General features: G+C 41.0%; 1 protein-coding gene across 6 annotated transcripts in view; it reads left to right on the top strand.

Annotated features, from left to right (window-relative positions):
- The window catches only part of Adgrg6 (adhesion G protein-coupled receptor G6), a 149,728-nt gene that overhangs the window by 56,575 nt on the left and 67,301 nt on the right, over window positions 1-25,852 (top strand). For all 6 annotated transcript variants that reach the window (XM_087554502.1, XM_087554481.1, XM_087554492.1 and 3 more), the window contains 2 exon segments: window positions 21,741-22,082; window positions 23,101-23,724. In XM_087554502.1, the coding sequence (XP_087410628.1) occupies window positions 21,741-22,082; window positions 23,101-23,724 (966 nt within the window).

Here is a 25,852-nt window from a genome sequence, read left to right as displayed (position 1 = left end):
TTTCTGCTGCAAGAAAGCTGCCTGGTGAACTCAAGACACAGGCTCACAGGAACAGCTGAAGACCTGTAGAGAGGAAAAACTACACGCCCGAAAGCAGAACACTCTGTCCCCATAACTGACTGAAAGAGAGGAAAACAGGTCTACAGCACTCCTGACACACAGGCTTATAGGACAGTCTAGCCACTGTCAGAAATAGCAGAACAAAGTAACACTAGAGATAATCTGATGGCGAGAGGCAAGCTCAGGAACCCAAGCAACAGAAACCAAGACTACATGGCACCATCGGAGCCCAATTCTCCCATCAAAACAAACATGGAATATCCAAACACACCAGAAAAGCAAGATCTAGTTTCAAAATCATTTTTGATCATGATGCTGGAGGACTTCAAGAAAGACGTGAAGAACTCCCTTAGAGAACAAGTAGAAGCCTACAGAGAGGAATCGCAAAAATGCCTGAAAGAATCGCAAAAATCCCTGAAAGAATTCCAGGAAAACATAAATAAACAAGTAGAAGCCCATAGAGAGGAGACACAAAAATCCCTGAAAGAATTCCAGGAAAACATAAATAAACAAGTAGAAGCCCATAGAGAGGAGACACAAAAATCCCTGAAAGAATTCCAGGAAAACACAATCAAACAGTTGAAGGAATTAAAAATGGAAATAGAAGCAATCAAGAAAGAACACATGGAAACAACCCTGGATATAGAAAACCAAAAGAAGAGACAAGGAGCTGTAGATACAAGCTTCACCAACAGAATACAAGAGATGGAAGAGAGAATCTCAGGAGCAGAAGATTCCATAGAAATCATTGACTCAACTGTCAAAGATAATGTAAAGCGGAAAAAGCTACTGGTCCAAAACATACAGGAAATCCAGGACTCAATGAGAAGATCAAACCTAAGGATAATAGGTATAGAAGAGAGTGAAGACTCCCAGCTCAAAGGACCAGTAAATATCTTCAACAAAATCATAGAAGAAAACTTCCCTAACCTAAAAAAAGAGATACCCATAGACATACAAGAAGCCTACAGAACTCCAAATAGATTGGACCAGAAAAGAAACACCTCCCGTCACATAATTGTCAAAACACCAAACGCACAAAATAAAGAAAGAATATTAAAAGCAGTAAGGGAAAAAGGTCAAGTAACATATAAAGGGAGACCTATCAGAATCACACCAGACTTCTCGCCAGAAACTATGAAGGCCAGAAGATCCTGGACTGATGTCATACAGACCCTAAGAGAACACAAATGCCAGCCCAGGTTACTGTATCCAGCAAAACTCTCAATTAACATTGATGGAGAAACCAAGATATTCCATGACAAAACCAAATTTACACAATATCTTTCTACAAATCCAGCACTACAAAGGATAATAAATGGTAAAGCCCAACATAAGGAGGCAAGCTATACCCTAGAAGAAGCAAGAAACTAATCGTCTTGGCAACAAAACAAAGAGAATGAAAGCACACAAACATAACCTTACATCCAAATATGAATATAACGGGAAGCAATAATCACTATTCCTTAATATCTCTCAATATCAATGGCCTCAACTCCCCAATAAAAAGACATAGATTAACAAACTGGATACGCAACGAGGACCCTGCATTCTGCTGCCTACAGGAAACACACCTCAGAGACAAAGACAGACACTACCTCAGAGTGAAAGGCTGGAAAACAACTTTCCAAGCAAATGGTCAGAAGAAGCAAGCTGGAGTAGCCATTCTAATATCAAATAAAATCAATTTCCAACTAAAAGTCATCAAAAAAGATAAGGAAGGACACTTCATATTCATCAAAGGAAAAATCCACCAAGATGAACTCTCAATCCTAAATATCTATGCCCCAAATACAAGGGCACCTACATACGTAAAAGAAACCTTACTAAAGCTCAAAACACACATTGCACCTTACACAATAATAGTGGGAGATTTCAACACCCCACTCTCATCAATGGACAGATCATGGAAACAGAAATTAAACAGTGATGTCGACAGACTAAGAGAAGTCATGAGCCAAATGGACTTAACAGATATTTATAGAACATTCTATCCTAAAGCAAAAGGATATACCTTCTTCTCAGCTCCTCATGGCACTTTCTCCAAAATTGACCATATAATTGGTCAAAAAACGGGCCTCAACAGGTACAGAAAGATAGAAATAATCCCATGCGTGCTATCGGACCACCACGGCCTAAAACTGGTCTTCAATAACAATAAGGGAAGAATGCCCACATATACATGGAAATTGAACAATGCTCTACTCAATGATAACCTGGTCAAGGAAGAAAAAAAGAAAGAAATTAAAAACTTTTTAGAATTTAATGAAAATGAAGGTACAACATACCCAAACTTATGGGACACAATGAAAGCTGTGCTAAGAGGAAAACTCATAGCGCTGAGTGCCTGCAGAAAGAAACAGGAAAGAGCATATGTCAGCAGCTTGACAGCACACCTAAAAGCTCTAGAACAAAAAGAAGCAAATACACCCAGGAGGAGTAGAAGGCAGGAAATAATCAAACTCAGAGCGGAAATCAACCAAGTAGAAACAAAAAGGACCATAGAAAGAATCAACAGAACCAAAAGCTGGTTCTTTGAGAAAATCAACAAGATAGATAAACCCTTAGCCAGACTAACGAGAGGACACAGAGAGTGCGTCCAAATTAACAAAATCAGAAATGAAAAGGGAGACATAACTACAGATTCAGAGGAAATTCAAAAAATCATCAGATCTTACTCTAAAAACCTATATTCAACAAAACTTGAAAATCTTCAGGAAATGGACAATTTCCTAGACAGATACCAGGTATCGAAATTAAATCAGGAACAGATAAACCAGTTAAACAACCCCATAACTCCTAAGGAAATAGAAGCAGTCATTAAAGGTCTCCCAACCAAAAAGAGCCCAGGTCCAGACGGGTTTAGTGCAGAATTCTATCAAACCTTCATAGAAGACCTCATACCAATATTATCCAAACTATTCCACAAAATTGAAACAGATGGAGCACTACCGAATTCCTTCTACGAAGCCACAATTACTCTTATACCTAAACCACACAAAGACACAACAAAGAAAGAGAACTTCAGACCAATTTCCCTTATGAATATCGACGCAAAAATACTCAATAAAATTCTGGCAAACCGAATTCAAGAGCACATCAAAACAATCATCCACCATGATCAAGTAGGCTTCATCCCAGGCATGCAGGGATGGTTTAATATACGGAAAACCATCAACGTGATCCATTATATAAACAAACTGAAAGAACAGAACCACATGATCATTTCATTAGATGCTGAGAAAGCATTTGACAAAATTCAACACCCCTTCATGATAAAAGTCCTGGAAAGAATAGGAATTCAAGGCCCATACCTAAACATAGTAAAAGCCATATACAGCAAACCAGTTGCTAACATTAAACTAAATGGAGAGAAACTTGAAGCAATCCCACTAAAATCAGGGACTAGACAAGGCTGCCCACTCTCTCCCTACTTATTCAATATAGTTCTTGAAGTTCTAGCCAGAGCAATCAGACAACAAAAGGAGATCAAGGGGATACAGATCGGAAAAGAAGAGGTCAAAATATCACTATTTGCAGATGACATGATAGTATATTTAAGTGATCCCAAAAGTTCCACCAGAGAACTACTAAAGCTGATAAACAACTTCAGCAAAGTGGCTGGGTATAAAATTAACTCAAATAAATCAGTTGCCTTCCTCTATACAAAAGAGAAACAAGCCGAGAAAGAAATTAGGGAAACGACACCCTTCATAATAGACCCAAATAATATAAAGTACCTCGGTGTGACTTTAACCAAGCAAGTAAAATATCTGTACAATAAGAACTTCAAGACACTGAGGAAAGAAATTGAAGAAGACCTCAGAAGATGGAAAGATCTCCCATACTCATGGATTGGCAGGATTAATATAGTAAAAATGGCCATTTTACCAAAAGCAATCTACAGATTCAATGCAATCCCCATCAAAATACCAATCCAATTCTTCAAAGAGTTAGACAGAACAATTTGCAAATTCATCTGGAATAACAAAAAACCCAGGATAGCTAAAGCTATCCTCAACAATAAAAGGACGTCAGGGGGAATCACTATCCCTGAACTCAAGCAGTATTACAGAGCAATAGTGATAAAAACTGCATGGTATTGGTACAGAGACAGACAGATAGACCAATGGAATAGAATTGAAGACCCAGAAATGAACGCACACACCTATGGTCACTTGATTTTTGACAAAGGAGCCAAAACCATCCAATGGAAAAAAGATAGCATTTTCAGCAAATGGTGCTGGTTCAACTGGAGGTCAACATGTAGAAGAATGCAGATCGATCCATGCTTATCACCCTGTACAAAGCTTAAGTCCAAGTGGATCAAGGACCTCCACATCAAACCAGACACACTCAAACTGATAGAAGAAAAACTAGGGAAGCATCTGGAACACATGGGCACTGGAAAAAATTTTCTGAACAAAACACCAATGGCTTACGCTCTAAGATCAAGAATCGACAAATGGGATCTCATAAAACTGCAAAGCTTCTGTAAGGCAAAGGACACTGTGGTTAGGACAAAACGGCAACCAACAGATTGGGAAAAGATCTTTACCAATCCTACAACAGATAGAGGCCTTATATCCAAAATATACAAAGAACTCAAGAAGTTAGACCGCAGGGAAACAAATAACCCTATTAAAAAATGGGGTTCAGAGCTAAACAAAGAATTCACAGCTGAGGAATGCCGAATGGCTGAGAAACACCTAAAGAAATGTTCAACATCTTTAGTCATAAGGGAAATGCAAATCAAAACAACCCTGAGATTTCACCTCACACCAGTGAGAATGGCTAAGATCAAAAACTCAGGTGACAGCAGATGCTGGCGAGGATGTGGAGAAAGAGGAACACTCCTCCATTGTTGGTGGGATTGCAGACTGGTAAAACCATTCTGGAAATCAGTCTGGAGGTTCCTCAGAAAATTGGACATTGAACTGCCTGAGGATCCAGCTATACCTCTCTTGGGCATATACCCAAAAGATTCCTCAACATACAAAAGAGACACGTGCTCCACTATGTTCATCGCAGCCTTATTTATAATAGCCAGAAACTGGAAAGAACCCAGATGCCCTTCAACAGAGGAATGGATTCAGAAAATGTGGTACATCTACACAATGGAATATTACTCAGCTATCAAAAACAACGAGTTTATGAAATTCGTAGGCAAATGGTTGGAACTGGAAAATATCATCCTGAGTGAGCTAACCCATTCACAGAAAGACATACATGGTATGCACTCATTGATAAGTGGCTATTAGCCCAAATGCTTGAATTACCCTAGATCCCTAGAACAAATGAAACTCAAGACGGATGATCAAAATGTGAATGCTTCACTCCTTCTTTAAATGAGGAAAAAGAATAACCTTGGCAGGGAAGGGAGAGGCAAAGATTAAAACAGAGACTGAAGGAACACCCTTTCAGAGCCTGCCCCACATATGACCCATACATATACAGCCACCCAATTAGAGAAGATGGACGAAGCAAAGAAGTGCAGACCGACAGGAACCGGATGTAGATCTCTCCTGAGAGACACAGCCAGAATACAGCAAATACAGAGGCGAATGCCAGCAGCAAACCACTGAACTGAGAATAGGCCCCCGTTGAAGGAATCAGAGAAAGAACTGGAAGAGCTTGAAGGGGCTCGAGACCCCATATGTACAACAATGTCAAGCAACCAGAGCTTCCAGGGACTAAGCCACTACCCAAAGACTATACATGGACTGACCCTGGACTCTGACCTCATAGGTAGCAATGAATATCCTAGTAAGAGCACCAGTGGAAGGGGAAGCCCTGGGTCCTGCTAAGACTGAACCCCCAGTGAACTAGACTATGGGGGGAGGGCGGCAATGGGGGGAGGGTTGGGAGGGGAACACCCATAAGGAAAGGGAGGGGGGAGGGTGATGTCTGTCCGGAAACCGGGAAAGGGAATAACACTTGAAATGTATATAAGAAATACTCAAGTTAATAAAAAAAAATTAAAAAAAAAAGAAGAAAGAAAAAGGAAATTACCAAGAAAGAAATCAAGTGTAGTGAAACACGACAAGGGAACCTCTACCAAATTTCAGAGCAACTACAGCCCTGTGCTCAGATCATCTCTGTTTTCTCTTTCCCTTCTCCCTCACACCGAGACACCTCCAGGCTTTCCCTGTGAGACCAAAGGACTTGGTGTGACTGAGCTCTGGCATCAGCTAGTGTCACAGTGTGAACTACTGATAACACCACCACTATCTCTTAGATAGCTCTGTGCCGTTCATTCTTTCTCCTCTACTTCCGTTTTGATTGGCTGAAACCCAACGAATCTAAGAGGAAGGAGACAGCAAAGGGTTCCCACCTAATCTATGTTCAAGTTGTTTTTTTTAACTTCTATGTCCTTATTGTCAGTGACCAAATAAAATCACAAGTAAAATGTGATATATATATATATATCCATAATATATGTATATAAATGATGCAACTCTAATTACATATAACAAAATCCACTTGCCTTAGATGATTTAATATCGATTTATATTATACATCCTTAATGGGTAAGGTTTCTCCTAAAAGCCAACATCAGATCCTCCAAGTCTTGCCATCAATATTTACTTATTATTTTTAATGTCTGTTCTTTTAAAAATTAGCCAGAGGATCAATACAGTAGTATTTCTTGGGTGTAGCACCTATCAGAGTAGGATTTATATGGTTTCTCCACGAATATACTAGTAATATTAAAATCTGCCTTTATTAATAGTCTTATTTCAAGAGAATGATCAAGCTTAAGATAGTCATTCAAGCAAATCCTTTAAAAAATATAGTTTCTGCACTTTTTACTTAGCTTCTAACATCACTCAAACTTGCACAGAAATGCACGCTTTGCATTGAAAGACAGTACCTAAAAATGACATCACGGGGCGCATGGGTAGAGGGAGATAGGGCATAGTACTTTCTTTGTCTCGGGCTCCAGCAGCCCGAATCTAATGGTTGAATAATGTGCTTTGGAGGACAGTGGTGTCTTTCACCGAAACACTGAGCTGGAAGTTCCAGCCAGCCAGTGTGCTCTTTCCACTCAAGCAGCAGAGACATCCCATGCTGAGAGCAGTTGGAGAGATGTTGGAGTCCAGGCAACACAGAAGCAGCTCAGAGACAAGCTTCAACTAGTGGGTGTGAACCGCAGGTTTTTAGTATGTAGTTCTCCTCTGAGCAGATGCTTAAATCTAGAAGCCTGAAGTGATGCGTGAGCTGTCTCTAATCTTGGTGCCTGTTACAGACTTCTATTCAAAAGGATTTTTGTATACTTGAGATGTGATTGATCATGTCCTGTCAGTGACACAGCAACTCCCATTTGTAGCCACCTTTATAGTCTCTGTTATGTCTTGGCCAAGGGCTTGAGATGAATTTTAAAACAATGTGAAACATCTGGCATTATCTTTGTGGTAAAGTAAGTAGTGATCCTGGTCTACCATCCTCCCTCTTTTGATTCTGAGAAACGGCTTAATTTTTTTTATAGAAAAGAAGTTTGCGAGACATTATAAGATTTACAAGAAAAAATTGATTAGCGAAAAGTATTTTTGACAGCGGAAAAATCTATTCCTTTGAAAATCATGTACATGTCGAGTATTTTTATACCATCAGAAGAAAAAGGTTCTGTTGGAATTTCTGCCCACTTTGCTCTGCTTCGTCTGTGCAATGAGATTGGGAATTCTTCCAATATCACGAATATCTGGATGGTTCTTTAGAAAATGCCCAATGGCATGCTTTTTCTAAAACCAAAACGGAAAAGAAAATCATGTTGAGCCTGGCGTACAGGCCTCTAATCGTAACTACTCAGGAGAGCAAATCCAGTGCCTGCCTGAACTCTAGACTGGATGCAGGGTCTAAGACACACTGAGCAAAAATCCTGTCTCATAGCACAAGTGCAAATGAAAGCTACAGGTATGATTCAGTGATACAACACTTACTTAGCGTATGTAAGGCTTCAATGTCTAGAAACACACACACACATGCACACACACACGCACACACATGCATGCACACACACACACACACACACACACGACAAGAAGGGTGTGGAAAGAGGAGAAAATGAGAAAATTATACTGATTTCCTTTGGTAGAGATCGAACATATTATTTTATCCAATAACATTCAGATCTGCCATCTAAATACCCATTTCTTTTCATTCATTGGAGGAAAATCTGTTTGCCTTAGGTTCCTTATCTTTTCTTCTGGAGATTTGAGGGCAGAGTATTCTTACCATCCTGGGTACCATGAGCCCCACCCCCACCCCCATAAGGAAACAGTGTCTATTCCTTAGCTTTTTTTCTTATGTGGGAAACCAAATTGCTTTTGCTTGAAATTTTCCTTTCACTCCCGCTAAAGACATAGCTCCTTCTATACTACACAATAACATGGATAATAAGTCTGGTGTGTGAGTCCAGTAATTCTCACCAGTGTTACTGTGGCAGAGAATGGGGACAATTGTGTTACAGTCCGTCCTGACCCAGAGGCTCATACCAGCCAGAGCTTACCTACTTGAGGTTCCAAGGGGACCATGAAAGGAATCTATTAATATTTTTCTTTCTGCAAACTCCCCCACAAACCTAAATGGTAATCCAGAGCATAGAGGAGATTTGGCTGAACTTGTAAATTCATCTCCTCTAGGAGAAGGGAAACAGATGCCTGCAGCTGAGCCCTCCTACGCTCCTGCTCCCAGCAACAGTGAGGTTTGCCTCCACCCAGACTGCTAAGGCTCTGGGGCTCTTCTGTTTTTAGGCCTGGGCCTCAATTGGAAACACACTGAGCTGTTTGCTCAGCAGCCCACCCAGCCCACCCACTTTTTGGTGGTTTGGCTTCTCTCTGGGTTGCCTGCAGGTGTGACCTTTACTCACCTAGAGCTCCTCTCGCTACCATTTTCCTGAAGTTTAAAAATACCACTGGCTCCGAGAGCACAGCATGCAAGTTGGTTTTTATGCCCTCCTGGAAACGTATAATTATAAACTTTTTGTGACCTCTCTGAACGTGTGTGTGTGTGTGTGTGTGTGTGTGTGTGTGTGCGTGTGTGTGTGCGTGTGCGTATGCGTGTGTGTGTGTGTGTGTGTGTGTGATGACCCCAGGATTACTGAGGAGGATCTCTGGGGCCCAGGGAAAGCAGTTAAATTGCAGCCGAACTTAGTGGGTTTGCTCCACAGCTATAACCTGCCAGGGGCTAGGTTTGCTTTTCCATCAGCTTAGCCCCCAACCTGCAATCAGATAACCATCTGAACAGCGGTGTGGCAAACCCCAGTCCAGCCTGATTCTTCATGGCCATGTCAACTCCATGGAAGTAATAAACTATTTTCTTTGTAGAGTGAACTGCTGGACATGACTAGCACACTACCTTAGCTATATTAAGTAGAAAGGAGCTGATTTTTTTTCCACACCGAACCACACTTTAAATCTTCGTGATCTGTCAGAGCTCGTTCTATAATTCCAAGCCAGCAATATTCAAAATAGCACAATAAGTACTGTTAGCGAGACGTGGAAAATTTCTTGAGCAGCAGCGATGTACCCCAGAAGCCAGGATGTTTGCCGGACATTAGCTTCACTTGTGTTCAACCTGTATTGGCTGTCCCTTTGGGACTTGCATTTAGGGCTTCAAAGAAGACCGATGAACATAAATAGGCTGGGTCTCATGAACCCTCAAAGAGACCCTCTTGCCTCCTGACCTTATAAACTACCCATCGTGATTCTTTTCCTTAGGGAAACCTCCGATTTCCTCATAACCCTTCTGGAATTTTCTTCCCTATAAAGAAGAAGTTATACTGTTGCATGAAGACTGAACTCAATACCAGGGTTTTAGAATCCAACAAACATTTATTTTTTGGCATTTGGAAACCAAGGCTTCGGTGGCTCCTTACTGTCACAAGACAGGTTCATAGGAAAGCTAAGACCACAGCCTCTGTGATGTGTTGGTGATATGGCCCAACTCACACAGTCAGCACAGATGGTTTTAGGGAGGCAACTGTTTGCCCTTTCTCATCTGAGAGAACAAAATCACTCACGAGATGGTGCTGATTCTTATTTTTATTTCTCCGCCTCTTTCCCTGTTATTGTATTTCCTGACAGTGTATCGGGGCTTCCATGGTTGAGTTCTGGTTTAAGACTGTCCCTCGAAAGGGGCCATTTCCATTTAGAGAATCTTGAGAGTTTCCAGTCCAGCTTCCTGACTGAATTCGTCCTCCGCTCTATGATATTCCACAGCAATGGAAAATAGTTCATATCAGCTGGGCCCTGTGCTTTACTTAAAGTCAGAAGAAGCTTTTACGAGTTCAATTTGAGACTTACCAGGAAATTTTAAAATAGTCTTTTTCTCCTTTGCCTTTCACAATTGAACTTTGCTCAGATACTCAAGATCTATATGACGAGTCAATATCATATAAATATCTTTAAAGTAATTGATTTTGGTGGTGAACTAAGGAAAATGGAGAGTATATTTAAATAAGAATTCCTCACATATAATATGTTCATACTGAAAATTTCTGCTTAGGAAATATATGCCATAGAATTTGACACCAGCTTTCCCTTACTGCTAAGACGTTTGCATGAAGAAGTATCCCTCAGTGGGTCAGAAAGTGTGTCAGCTGTGCCTGCAGTTTGCCTTCCTCTAAACCTGCACTATTTAAGCTGCTTCCATTTATGTGCACAAGCTGGAGTGGCTTTTTTTTTAATGGCCCCAAATTAAAGGCTCATGTGGAAAACTTGAGCTAACATCCAGACCTAACATCCGTCCAGTTGCCACCTTCACCTGGGCCCCTCCCTCCTTATGGGGAAGGTCAACTTGCAAACCCCAAATTTGCTTCTAGCTGTTAATTTCAGGTTCGTCACCTACACCGCATTCCACGAAGCAAACAGGAAGTAATAACGGCTACCAGCTCTTAGAGTGTATTTTCCCCTACCCCTCCACGGACGGTGCTCTGTTGACAGTACATGAAGACATCTAAAGGAAGACTGAGAGTCATGATATTAGGCTCCCAGAAAAAAAATGAATGGGCAGATGGTAGAAATGAATGTAATCAACAAATGGTGCTATTATATAACAACCACCATGAAAGGACAGTGAAATGTCATATTCGAGCACCCCATGGTAGGTCAAGTGTACTGCCATTGTGGACAAGTTACACGCTCAAAGGTTAGTGATGTGCTATGTAACCGGGAAAGACGTCATCGCCTTCCTGTAAGAGTGGTGATTAACTCTCAGGAGACGGGGATTCTCTCTTTTTTCAGTACTATTTGGCGGTATCTTTTCAGGTAAGCCAGTTTGCCTATGAAATGCCACCTAGAGGTTCCACACAGAAAGCTTTTCTTCCTGTGAGTCTCACCTATTGTTTCTCTAGTCTCTCTCTGTGGGTAACAAAACACAACGACAGTAAGGCCAACCTTTGATGAACACTCGGATGTTACTTTGCTGTCCCCTAGCGCAGGCTGGCTTTGGCAGGTTGAGACCTTGCGTGCTCTGCTGCAGAGACCATTGTCACCTAAGCAGACTGTCTGAGTGGCTGGTCATCATTTGTACTTCTTGTCATCAGCCAAGTCTTCAGGATAAGGTGGCCACGACGGTCAAAGGCATTTTGTCCCCAGTAGCTTTGTGTTCATGTAAATGGGTGAAAATGTACAACACTTACAGTCATTGCTGGACAACAATTCTGGGGATTTTTACTTTCTCATAATTGAACCCATTTTCTTTTCTTTGCTGATCTTGTTCAGGAAGCAAGGCCTGTAAAAATCCCATAAACTCTAACCTCATTCATTTTTGGTTCTCTATCCTGTTTCTCCCTACTTTGCTCACAGTATTTCATCTGAACCAACTTCTTTGGATTCTTGAAAGCTTCCTTCTTACCTGTAGGCAGTCGTCCGTGCTAACCACCCTGACATATTTCCTTCCTTCCGTCCTTAATCCTCTATCCTCTCCTTTCATCCTTCCCTTTTTGCTCTCTGTTTTTCCTTTCAGCCATTTTTTTTTCTGTGATGCTGCAGATCAACTCTAGGGCCTTACAAGTGCTCAGGAAATGGTCTGGTGGCCCTGGTCCACACCACAAACTAGATTTTTTTGCCTGCATGCTTCTCTGTGTGCCATGTGTATGCAGGGCCTACAGTAGCCAGACACCCAGGAACTGGAGTTACAGATCCTTGTAAGCCACCATGTGGATATGGGAATTGAACCCAGGCCCTCTGGAAGAGCAGCTCGTGATTGCTGAGCCATCTTTCCAGCCCCCTGATCATATGGCATTATCACTACAAATTTTATACATAGGCTGTTGTACTCAGCTTCTTGTTCTGCTATAGTAATATCACTTTCCGTTTCTGTCTGTCTGTCTGTCTATCTATCTATCATCTATCTATTTATATCTATCTAGTCTATCTATCTATCTGCATTTCTAATAATTTGTATGTCCCATACAGTCAGGGATGCTATCGTTTTGTTTAAACAAAGCATTCTGCTTTTTGAAGGTTCATTTATTATTTTATGCATGTGAGTACACTGTCGCTGTCTTCAGACACACCAGCAGAGGGCATCAGGCCCCATTACAGATGGTTGCGAGCCACCACGTGGTTGCTGGGAATTGAACTGAGAACCCCTGGAAGAGCAGTCAGCAGTTGTAACCTCTGAGCCATCTATATTCATCCCCTGTTGTCTTATATGATATTATATTTTTAGAACCTGGAACTGTGCAGACACATAGAAGTTTCAGAGGTCTTTATTGAATGAGTGAATGTAGGGGATGGAAGTAAGAAGAGGGCAGAAGAGAAGTACTGTATCTGATACTCACTTCTCACTTAGAGATGATGAGGCTCTCAAATGTATACTTGAATTTTGATAAGGCCTTTCTGGTACTGTTATGGAGGGTGGCTTGGAGATGGCAAGAGTACTGAAGAACTGTGAGATCAGATGCTGAGCTTAATCCTGGAGAGAAAAGAGGAGATGCTTACACTGTATGACAATGGACGGAAATCAGATGGAGATTGATAAACACGAATATAATAAATGATGAGACATTTGAAACCTTGGAGCAGGAAGAAAGAGGAGATATAAAAATCTTAGGTATATCCGATATCTTTCATACTAAGAAAAATATCAGAGAAGATGCAGACCATTGTGGAATGGTGTTTGGACTGTTGGGTGTGGTAGTAAAAATCAAAAAAAAGGTCATTTGCTATCAGTTCCCGTGAGTCAGAACCACTCACTCCCACTGCTACTCTGCCATGCTGTCCGCAAGCCGTCCTCTCCCAGCTGTCTCCCTTTCAGCTGCCCTCTCTGCACAGTCCCCTAGGCAATAGTACCATGCCTTGTACACACACACACACACACACACACACACACACACACACACACACACACCTCGTTCTGTGGGCCCTCGGTAAAAGTCAAAGTTTCAGAAACTTGTAGTTTAGCAATTAGATTTATATGTTAAATTCTCAGTCCACAATTCACACACAATAAATTCACTGCTAATTGATAAAGATATGAGCTGCCCACCCAGACAAGATAAAGTCGATCGAGTTCACCCAAATCTGATCCAACCTCCTCCTTAGACTCCATCGTAATCTCTTTTGCTCCTCCTCCTCCTCCCTAGACTTTTCCCCACCTACCCTTCCTTCTCATCCAATGATTGGCTTTGCCTTATCCACCTTATCCTACAGTTGAGCCTGAGGGATATCCAAGAAAAGATATCTAGCAGACATTTGCAAGCAAGGGTGAGCATAAGCATGTATGCTGCTAGCATTTGAACACTGAGGAAGCCTTTGCTCAGATATGGTCATCTAAGGAGAAAGAGTACAGAGAGAGGAGATCTAGATAGAGCAGTGCTCACTGGGATGTTGGCTGTGGACACATTTGGCAGCAGTGGCATCGGATGTCTGTAATCAAAACAAGTCCACCTCTCAGGTCCACACTACTGTCATCTATGCTTTCTGTATCCACGCCTCATTCCCACCCCACCCCCTTTCTTTACCAGCCCATCAGCTTCGTTCTCTGTCAGAGTGAATGCCCCGTGTCTCTATCTCGCATATTCTCAGAAAGAAAAATCTGAGGATGTCTGTGATTTGGTTCCCATCAGGTCAGGGTCCACCCCTGGAGGCAAGCTGTACGAATATCGTCATTAGTGCTGCAGAGGAAACAGACACTTTCAAGAGAAGCTTTGTGCCTGGAGACTGTCATTCATAGCGGTGCAAGGGGTGGGGCCCTGCGCGGAAGGGAAAGAAACCAGCCAGAGACTTAGTTGACCCATCAGTTAGCATCTCTCTTTCCAGAATTTGAAGCTATGGATGCAGGTCATTTATTCCAGAATCTGGTTAGATAGCAGCTGCCTTGTCTGTGTGGACAAGGAGAGAGGAACTTAACTGCAGATACTCCCCACATTAGTGAGAAGACCTGTTCTTTAGTCTGTGATGAAACCTTATGTCTACTTTCACCTGGCAGCTTTAGGGCTTTTCAGTTGTTTTCTTTTTCAATTACATTTTTGAGATTGTAATATAACCATGACATTTTTCCCCTTCCCATTCTTCCCTACAAACCTTCCCATATACTTGTTTGCACTTTTCTTCAAATTAAGAGATTCCTTCTTAACTTTATTATCTCACACACACACACACACACACACACACACACACACACACACACACATATAAAAGCATGAGAGATACAAAACTGGAAGAATCAGTCTGAATAATGATCATGAGTCGACACATTCTCTTAAGCAATGTATTAGGAGTGTGCTCATTGCTTGGCAAGTAAGTCCTTGATTTGATTAATCCAGAGTTGTACATCTGTAGCCTATGAATATGAATGAGGAAACAGACATACGTATTGCCAAGAGGTAGATTAAGTACTCTGACATGCAGTTCATGTTGTTTCAAGTTATCTACTTTATGAGAGAAAGGAAAGGCTGCAACTGGGAGAAGAGTTTCCCATGGAAACGAACTTGGGTGTGCATACGTATATAGTGTCTAATCCTCTTTCAAGGTATCTACAGTACATCTCCAGAATACACTGACTCTAGTGGGGCTTATAACCATTCACTTGATTAATGAAATATTATCTTTTGCAGTTGAGTATGGGATGTTCTCTTGACGTGGTGACTAAGGAAAGACAGGGTTAGATGATGAAACAAGAACAATATTCCAGAAGACCAGGATGTGTTTGGGGGTGGGGTGGATAGGCAGACATTCAGAGAGACTAAAAACGTTTTCAAATTGAATGCTGCCCATCAGCGTCTTTCACTTCCCTGTCGTGTTAGGTTTCTCCTGTGTCGAACCTAACTGGACCAATCCAAGTAAACAATTTCCTTTGGAACTCACGCCAAAATCATTGATATAACTTCCTCTGAAGGCTGCTTCCAAAGAGATTTGGAGGTTGAATAATCACAAGAGGAAATGAAACAGTCATCTGGTTAACTTTGGAGGGACCGTGGGGGAGGGGGGCAATGTCGTAAGGCTGTGGGAGTGAAATGGTCTCCCCACATGGCTGCTGGAAGCTCCAGTAGGAAATGAGAATGGGCATTGTCAGCCTGGGGTAACAGAGACCTTCCTTGATATGGAAACACTCTCTCTCTCTCTCTGAAAGCAAAGATTAAGGAGAATTGGGAGATTGGGCTGGGTCCCTTGCCAAATCTGTCACATTAACACAATCACAGATGCCACGGCCAGATTGCCTTCAGATTCTTGTCCCAAATATGTTCATAGTAATCAGAAACGAACTAAGTACCTGCTCTGATGAAGTTGTCCATTCTGGATATCATAAGCCACGTAAGTCTTGTCAACCTCAGAAATGTTATCTACATTTCATTGATGCTATTTCTATCTGGCAGCTCTGCAGAAATGGGTAACTCTCCTGACCCTTTAATGATGATGCTGGCCCCAGAATCCTCAGTTGTTGACTTTAGGCCTCATCTCTAGAAACTACTAGAGCTACTAGACATTTTAAACTTTCAAAACATCAGACGAGCTCTGAATTCCTTACAACTTGACATATCACCATGTATTGCAAACAACTGAAAGTTATGAATGAAGCAGACAACTTCAGGTACATCTTTCTTGGGGGTGGTTTTTACTAGCCACTCTCTCACAAGTTGCTAGCTACACCTATCTAAGAGCTCAACTAAAAATATTCAAGTGTATTTCTTTTCTTTGTTGTTGTTGTTGTTGTCATTGTTGATTTTGAAATAGGGTCTTATGGAGCATTGGTTGGTCTGGAACTTTTTACATAGCCAAGGCTGGCCTAGACCCTTTGACTCTTCTGCCTCTTCATCTCAAATGTTGGGGTTACAGTTGTATCTGACACTTGGGTTTTGTTGACCATTTAGCACTGTATAGAAAAAATTGGATCTTAAAAATCATCTGCTTAAAAATCAACTACAGATCATTTCTTATTTGATTTATTTAGCAATTGGGTGTCAGAAGTCCCCATCTGGGAAAGATTTAAAAGACATGCACTTTGGATTTCAGAGTGTCAGAATCAAAATCTCTCAAATTAAAAAGAAAATCGAACCATTAGCATAATGTTCACTGAAACTGGGGAGATGGTTAAGAGCAACTGATGCTCTTGCAGAGGTCAGAGTTTTATTCCCAGCATCCACGCTGCTGTTCCCAGCCATCTGTAACTGCAGTCCCTGGGGATCCAATACACTCATCTGTCTTCTACAGGTACTAGACACATACATGGTGCACATAAACACATGCAGCAAAATATTCGCACACAAGATAATATAAATAAATTTAATTTAAAAAATGTAAAGGGATGTCTATCAAGTCTATATGCAATTGCTATTTAGTAAAGCTTTGACATACATGTTTCCTGGAGTTTAAGATTCACTGGACACGTGGGCCTTCACAAGGTACAGTCAAATTAGTGCTAGACGTTTCAATACACACACAAGAGCTTGAACTTTGGTTTGTTATTACTTACATTACCTGAAAACACTTTCTGGTACTCACTAGAGCTGAGAACACTTTACTGTTTGTCTTTGAGAAGGCAGTGACTCAGAGACTTTTACTTGGGCAGATTTTAAGGAGCCATGTTAACTCTGGTTTTACTGTAGTCCCACTCAGTACCTACTTCAGTAGCCAACTTTTTAAGAAGCCATTTCTATAAGAGAATGAGTGAATTTCTTATAAACGTGTGTGTAGATGGTGCATATATGTATGTTTATGTGCTTGTATGTGCATGTGTGTGTAATGTATGCCTGTGTATGCATATGTATGTAGGAGTATACTCACTGGTGCATATGTTAAGGACAGAAGCTAATGGTGGGGGTTTTTCTCTATCAGGTTTCCACTTTGTAACATCTTTCATGGGACCTGAATCTTGCCATTTTAGCTAGACTTGCTGGCCAATGTGGCCCCATGATCTACCCGTCTCTAGGCCCTTGGCACTCGCATTACAGATATATGCCACTGCACCCAGATTTTGCTTGGACACTGAGGATCCAAACTTAGGTCTCCGTGTTCACACTACAATCACTTTATCCACCGTGCTGTCTCCCCAGCCCCTAAACATTTTCCTTTCACTTGTTTTAATTTCATTTTACTATTTCATTTTTATATCCCAACCTCTCCCCTCTCTTCCAAGCCCCCTCCAATCTCCTCTTCCCCACCCCATCCACTTCTCCATTTCTCTTCAGAAAAGGGCCAGCCGCCTATGGCGAATTAATTTCTTAATGGAATAGCTCATAGTATAGGAGTCAACTAACATTTGGTTAGTCCATAGTCAAATACATACCAATGAAGTCAAATCCAACATTTTAACATTTCAAATGAATTTCTGAAAACATACTCAATTTAGGCAATGCCACTACTCATTGGAACTTTCCCATTGATAATTTCTCTCTTCATTTCCCACTTTGCCCTGCGTCTTTCTATTGTGCTCATCTTCTTTTCCACAGAAGACTCTAGGCTCACATTTAGCATAATTAGTGAATTTTGACTATGCTGCATATCAAGCATGTTACAGGATCTCTGTTAGTGATATTTGTTTTAGCCAGAGATGGAGGTGGGAGTAACTCACCATTTTTATGATGCTGAATGAGAAAATATACAGCAAAAGCCATGTATAGTTGCAATTTTAATGAATATTTCGCTATCATTCCTGATGTGGCCTTCCCTTCATTAAGCTAAAGACTATACAATAGCACTCTCGAAATTCTGTCTGGCCACTGTAGGTGGGTCATGTGAAAGAATGCTTTAAAGTAATTTTAATTCCCTTTATTGCTTTATTACTTGTCTCATTCCCCAGTGACTGCCTGAGGGGTAAAGAGTCTACCAGGGTTGGTGCTAATTAACTTGTGTAAATTATTGATGCACACATTTTTGTATTGTAGTAAGGAGCGATGAGAGTCAACACTTAAATATTAGCCCTGCATGCCTTGCACAAGTGTCAGGATGCTCCAATGTTAACCCATGCCATCCTTCCAACAGCCTATGGAGGGGTATGAGTTCTTTATAATCCCTAGTGCAAGGGAGATGAAACTGAGGCAGAAACCTGGGTTAAGGGCAAACAGGATAGTTCAGTGCATAAAAGTGCGCGTCATGCAAGCCTGAGGACCTGAGTTCAATCCCCACATCACTCAGTGGAAGGGGAATAATTTGGTAAATGGATACAAGAAGTGTAGTATATTGTTTGGGTCTTACATACATGGAAATGTATTTTACCTTAGGTAAATAATACTCCTATCTTCTCACATAGCATGAAACGAGGTGGGTTTTTTGTTTGTTTTTGTTTGTTTGTTTTAAATCTTCCATTTTTTGCTTTTCTTGTTTTAACTCTGGTGCCTATTATTGTGTATAAATTAGAGGCTAGGATGGTTTCTTTCTCTTCTAGGCCCAGGATTCAGGAAAAATAAATGAAACTTGTCTGAGAGTCTCAGTCATCCCAGTGTCAGGGCATGCACGAATGAATTACAAGAAAGAACCCCAAACCCTACCCAGAGACGTGCCACAACCCACGTACTCTTCACGCATTTTCCGGGCTTACAATTCATTTGGTTTTGTATACTGTGTATAGTCACTCTTTAATTAAGACACATTTCTGTTCATTTAAGCTATTCTTTTGTGTCTTTACAAATGTGACCACTGACCGTCTCCTGTATCAGGGACACCCTGGAGTGTTTCCAGCAGCCTGGCTAACATAGCCAGTAAGTAGCCTTTGTTTGTAGAGTTTACAGACCTATGGGAGAAGACAGACAGTAAATAATCCCACAAGTAGAAGTAACACAACCTCCCTGGGTAGTTCTCTGAAGACAGACGTGAACACGATGCTCTGGGGGTAGATAAGAAAGGGCTTTGGCAGACATTTGACAATCGTAGTTTGTATTCTTCTTTCTGTCTTTGACCCTGTCCAAGTTGTCAGTGATTCTGGAAAAATAGAACAAGGACTGCCAGATAGGGGACAGGGTTGACCAAATGGCATGACACAAGCTAGTCCCGGGGAATGACAACAGGGATAAGCTAACTTCAGCAGGCTAATACCTCTCAGCGTTTGAACCAACACTGAAGATTAAATGATCAAAGAAGATTAAATGATGAGTGGAATAGCTGCTACTCTCAAGAAATCTATTGCATAGTCAGTCTTTCAACTCCACCCAGTAAATGTCGAGCACTAACAGGAAGTTTGAAGTAGTTCACACAGCACAATTGAAGTGTTATTGTTTGACACCTTTTGTTATGGTTTTCGAGTAATTTATTTAGAGTGCTTTGCCCATAATATTGTTATCATTATTTATACAAACATTTTTAGAGCATGAATATAAACTGAAGAAACAATGGTAAACAGGGACACGGGAGACCTTGTTTCTCATCCGATCCGGTGTCCAGGCCGTAGTGCAGAATAACCAAAAATGATCCTTAATGTTCTCTTACTAAAAATGCTATAGCGACACCTCCCTCTTTATCCAACAAGACCGTCTTACATGCACACATCCAGTTCACGTTGATTGTGAGCTCTCCTAGTGCATTGAGACTATAGAGGTGTGCAAAGGAGCTTTAACCTTTGGCTTGTGGAACTGAGAGTTCAACAGCAGAGAGTAAAAATTCATTTACAGGGGGCCTTAGTTTTGCTGTGTCCATTGGTCAAATTGTTCATGTCCTAGAATGCTTATAGCACGTGCCAAAACTTCTGAAGGATTTCTGTTTAAATATCACCTGTGGAGAACTATCCTGTGGCTCATTCCCACACTTTAGCTCTTTCCCTTGCTTTACTCTTTTCCACCTTTGTCACCATTTGTGTAACACTGTTGCTGGGTGTGTTTACTATTGCTGTGATCAAATACCCTGAGCAAAGTGACTTGGGGGAGAACAGGCTTCTTTGGCTCACAGTTCCAGGATAGTCCATCATTACAGAGAAGTCACAGTAGCAAGGGCTTGAGACAACTGGTTCCATTGTGTCCAGAGTTAAGAAGCAGAGAGCAGAGAGCAGAGAGGTGTGGACTAATGCATGCATGCTTGTACTGGCTTGCTCTCTCTCTCACACTCTCTCTCTCTCTCCCTCTCCATCCCCCTTCACCCTCCTCCCTCCCCCCTCCTCCTCCCCCTCTCCTCTCCCCCTCCCCTGCCCCCTCTCCCCTCCCCTCTCTCCCCTCCCCTCTCCCTTCTCCCCTCTCCCCTCTCCCCTCTCCCTCCATTCTTACATATAGTTCAGGATCTCCCGTCTAGGGAATGGAGCCACCCACATTGGCTATGTCTTTCCACCTCAATTAACATAACAAGATAATGTCCCAAGCAAGCCCACAGTCCATCCAAATCTAGAAAGACTTGAGCTTGTATTTTGTTTCCTGGTGATTCTGCATTGTGTCAATCTGACAACTAAAACTATCACACCACTTTTCAATACATCATTGTTTTCTTCAGGTCTGAGCCTCAAGTGTTAATATTTCATATAAAGACTGCCTTGCTTCTTGTTATATTCTATATAGAACAATTTTTATTATATAATAGATAATACTTGCTGAATGCATGAGTAAACAAGATGATCATATAAATGTATAATTATAAACCATGATAAACAGAGGAGACAGTGATAACCCTTATTTGAATTTGAAAAAATGCTAAAAGTTAAGTTGTCTAATTTTCCTTTCTGTTTTCTCCCCCCTGCTTTATATTTCAACATTCATTTCCCAAGAGTGAGTAAGTATGTATGTATGTATGTATGTGTATGTGTATGTATGTATATGTGTGTATATATGTGTGTATGTTTGTGTGTGTGTGCATGCGTGTGTGTGTGTGTGTGTGTGTGTGTGTGTGTGTGTGTGTCTATATACCCATGGTCTTTAACACTGAATTTTCCCTGTTTGGTTTTAAGGACTCTCTGAAGTAGGGACCCGTAGCATACCCAGTAAGCTTTTGTGAGATCTCTTGTTGGCTCTTAATCCCTGTATATTCTTTGCAGTCATCTGTGATGTGTGGGCCCTTGCGTATCTTGTATGAGAGAGTTCCACTGTCCTTCCCTGTCTTCTTCGAATCTCAAGTTTTGCTCTCTAAGATTTTGTATTTATCATTAATTTTTGGAAAGCCATTGGCATTTCTTTGTCTCTTTGAGGTGCTTTCATTTCCTCTTAATTTTCATGCATATTTTCTAACATTTACTGTTTGATTGCCCCAGTAAGTAGGACCCTTGCTTTATTATACATAATCTGATCCCAGCCCTTCTCTCTCTCTCTCTTTAATGACCAACAGTGTGGGGATGTGGCAACTGCAGACTTGTCCTGTCCAATCCTTCTGGGACCTTTACTTCTCCGTGCTACCCTAATGACTACCCTAACACCCAGTCTTGCTCGTGGACCCTCCGAGCCCCTACTGGCTACATCATTCAGATAACGTTCAATGACTTCGACATTGAAGAAGCGCCCAACTGCATCTATGACTCGCTATCCCTTGATAATGGAGAGAGCCAGACAAAATTCTGCGGAGCGACTGCCAAAGGCCTGTCATTTAACTCGAGCGTGAATGAGATGCATGTGTCCTTTTCGAGTGACTTTAGTATCCAGAAGAAAGGCTTCAACGCCAGCTACATCAGAGGTATGTAAACCACAGGCAGAGCCAACCTTCTGCTTCCATTTAAGATGTGCTGCAGTAAACAGCAGGGCTGGAGGACAGAATTATGCTATTTTATGTGAATGGTCAGGGTCTGGATTTAAGGGTGAGGATCTATTAATAGTTTCTGAGAATCCTCACTACCAAACTAGGACTACTTTATCCAAATCCTGGTTTCTTCAGAACTGAATTCTAGACTGTCTGTCTTCATAACATTTACTTTATTTTATTTTCATATCTGTTTTCTTCTAATATTTCTAATATTCTTTTTTTTTTGGCTGAGGTCTTAATTTGTAGCTGTGACTGGTCTAGAACCTGCTGAGTAGTTCAGGTCAGCCTTGAACTCACAGAGATCTGATTGCCTTTGCCTTCCAAACATGTCACTTGACCACCTCTGCTTAGTCCACTGGCAATAATGAAACTCTGTAATTCTAATATCAACTCAGTATTAATTGTATCTATTTAGGAATTATTTTATTTTGAACATATGCCTGCTTCCCTTAAAATAAACTCATTAGAGGACAAACAGAAAATTAGTGTGGGAGGAAAAAGGTGGAGTATAGAAATTCTGAATGAATGAGATTTGCTTGGAAATATTTGAGAAAGTGAAAGGTAAATATTAGTGAAAACTAAAGCTGGTTAGTGTTCAGAAAGTATTTAAGGAGTAGCATATTTTTAAAATCCACAATATGCAAATTAGAGCACTATGAAACTAGCCCTTTGTTATTTTGGTAATTTTGTTTCTTAATTTTTAATGTTTGTGTAGAGAAGTAAAAAAAAAAATGCCAACATGGTTGTCACTGGGTGGGATTGCCTATTGTTATTTTTGGTGTAAGACCATTGGCAAAAGGTAGGTGTTAGAGGCTAGGGAGAAAAGGGGATAACAACAGCTCACAGATTAAGCAAAAAGTTAGTGGGAAGAAAGTTGCAGAGTTCTGAGAGACGCTTGACACTTTGCATCTCGGCTCATGTTCTAGAATTATGTCTTCATGCTTTCTCCTAGTTGCTGTGTCCTTGAGGAATCAAAAGGTCATTTTGCCCCAGACCTTAGATGCCTACCAGGTATCAGTTGCAAAAAGCATCTCCATTCCAGAGCTCAAAGCTTTCACACTCTGCTTTGAAGCCTCCAAAGTTGGCAATGAAGACGACGACTGGACAGCTTTCTCCTACTCAGACAAGTCCCTGACACAGCTGCTCAGTCTTGAAAAGGCCAACAATGGCTACTTCCTGTCCATTTCTGGCGCAAGATGCTTGTTGAACAACGCATTACCGGTGAAGGAAAAAGACGACATCTTCACAGGAAACTTTGAGCAGCTCTGTCTTGTGTGGAACAATTCTTGGGGCTCCGTTGGTGTAAATTTCAAAAAGAACTATGAAACTATTCCATGTGACCTCACCATCGGTACTGTCGTACCAGGGGACGGAACATTGCTCTTGGGCTCTGATAGAGATGAGATCGCCTCTCTAAAGGGTAGTGTCTATAACTTCCGACTTTGGAATTTTACCATGGATCCGAAATCCCTGTCCAACCTCAGCTGTAGTATGTCCGGGAACGTCATAGACTGGCACAATGACTTTTGGAGCATCTCAACCCAGGCACTGAAAGCTGAGAACAACTTGAGCTGTGGTAAGACTTAATGTTATTCGTGGTCTTAGCGTTGCTTGGTGAAAATGCTTGTCACTAAAAAATCAGATATGCTGGGCCAGAGACTTGGCTCAGCTGCTAAAGGTTAGGCTTACAACCAAAAATATAAGAAATATATATGCAAAAAATGAAAAAATAGATTACATATGCATGTGAATATGTAGAATGATCACAAGGAGCTCCTTTTTATTGAATAGTTTATGTATTTACATTTCAAATATTATCCCCTTTGCCAGTTCCCCCTTCTCCCATCCCCCTCCCCCTGCTTCTATGAGGATTCTCCCTCTCCCACCAATGCACTCCCATCTCAACCTCTTTTAGCTTCAGAAAACCTTACCAGTTCAACTCTTCATAGCATGCGTTTGATGATGAACTCCACTTAGTGAAAGTGGGTTTGCCATTTTGAGGAATTCCCCAGGTCTGGTTATCTCTGACGAAACAGTCAAAATGATTAAATGGCAGATGTAACCCCTGGCACTAGACTTGAACCACAAGAAACTGTTAAATAAGTGGTAACTTTTACTCATCAAAATGCTGCCCTAATATATTGAAAATAAGGTCCTAAATAGAATTTCAGTTGCATTACCTAAATAAACAGTCACTGTGCCGGACAGTGTTTATTCAAATATCCAGCTTTCTATTTTATGGAAATTTTGTATTAATCTAGAATTACGAATCTTTTCATTGACCTTTTATCACTCTTTACTTGGCAGCAAACAGTAGTGGTACATTTCAAACACTCTTCTCTCCCAGTTGTTTTTAGGAGACTTCAACTGTGGCAACATTGGAAATAGCTAAATGCAAATTACTTAGGAAAATTATTATGTGTAACACAAAGCATATTGAAGTAGACTTCAGTATTCTTTATATCATAAAAGTCAATTCTAGAAATCATGTTTTGTTATAGGACTGATTTAAGCACCCACAAAAAATGTTTCTGTTATCAATTTAAGACGTCGTAACATGAGTTCTCAGATGCTAGTGACATATATTTTAGTTAAAGAGTGGAGCCTGCAACTCGAAAGAATTTGTATGTGACATTGGAGAAAAATCCTCTAGGCCAGGGTTTGGCAAAGTGGGAGGGCTTGTGGCAGACAACTTGCTTTATAAATAAATTTTATAGGAAGATGAGGTCCATAGATTTATATACAGTAAGTAGCTGGGATTATACCAACAGTGCCAAATTGTCTGATAGTGACAGATGTACCATGGTCCACCATCTTAAAGTAAAAATCAATTCTGAAGTCCCGCCGTCCTAAAATGTTTATTTTCAATCTTCATGAGTAAAAACATGAGCCTGTAAACTAGCAGAGAATCCTAACACTGGCTGAAACTCACACTTGGAACAACAGTGGGAAAGATACTCCAGAGGTCGTGAAGCCCTTAGAGCTGGGAGGTGGAGGTAGACTGACATATGTTCTCCACCCGCATTTCTTACACATTATGCTACTCAATGGTGACTCTGTTTCCAAAGCTCAAAAATTAGATTCCACATAAAATGAATTATTTGGTTTTCTTGGCAAACACAAATGCCTGGCTAGAATTTCCGCATGGATAACACAGCTACAGCAAAGTGGTGGCTATTCCCTTTGAAGAGGTTTTAGAGCTCACCTCAGCCTGCATCACGCTGTAACCCCAGCCCCACACCCCTGTTGGCTTTTTCCTCATTAGGCTCTCCTTCTGACCCTGGTTGGCATTTAAGCTGGAAGATCTCTCTTGAGACCACCCTTTTTGCTTTCAATAGTGAGTGAGGAGGAAGCATATAATTGATCGGTTGTTGAGTGGCTAGTTCGCTAACACACACATGACCAATTTATCCCTGGCAGTCTCACCTTCGAAAGTACTATTTTCATTGAGAAAACTGCATGTATTTATGCTGTATGATACAATGTTTCTCTATATAAGTTGTGAAATGGCTAATTCAAGCTCCTACATCCTCCTTAGTCAAGTATTTATAGTGAAAAGATTTTCAATCTTTATCAATTCCCTTTTAGTGTTTTTGCATTCGGGGAAAGGGACACATCGACTGGTTATGTTGTTAGCTCTTTCTGAGCAAATTCAGGCACATACTACATCATTCTCAACTGTAGCTGTTACGCAGTATAACAGA

Source organism: Rattus norvegicus, chromosome 1 (genome assembly GCF_021556685.1).
Source record: "Rattus norvegicus strain SHRSP/BbbUtx chromosome 1, alternate assembly SHRSP_T2T, whole genome shotgun sequence".
NCBI lineage: Eukaryota > Metazoa > Chordata > Mammalia > Rodentia > Muridae > Rattus > Rattus norvegicus.
The sequence above is the reverse complement of the archived record's forward strand: the minus strand, read 5'-3'. Positions and strand labels throughout refer to the sequence as shown.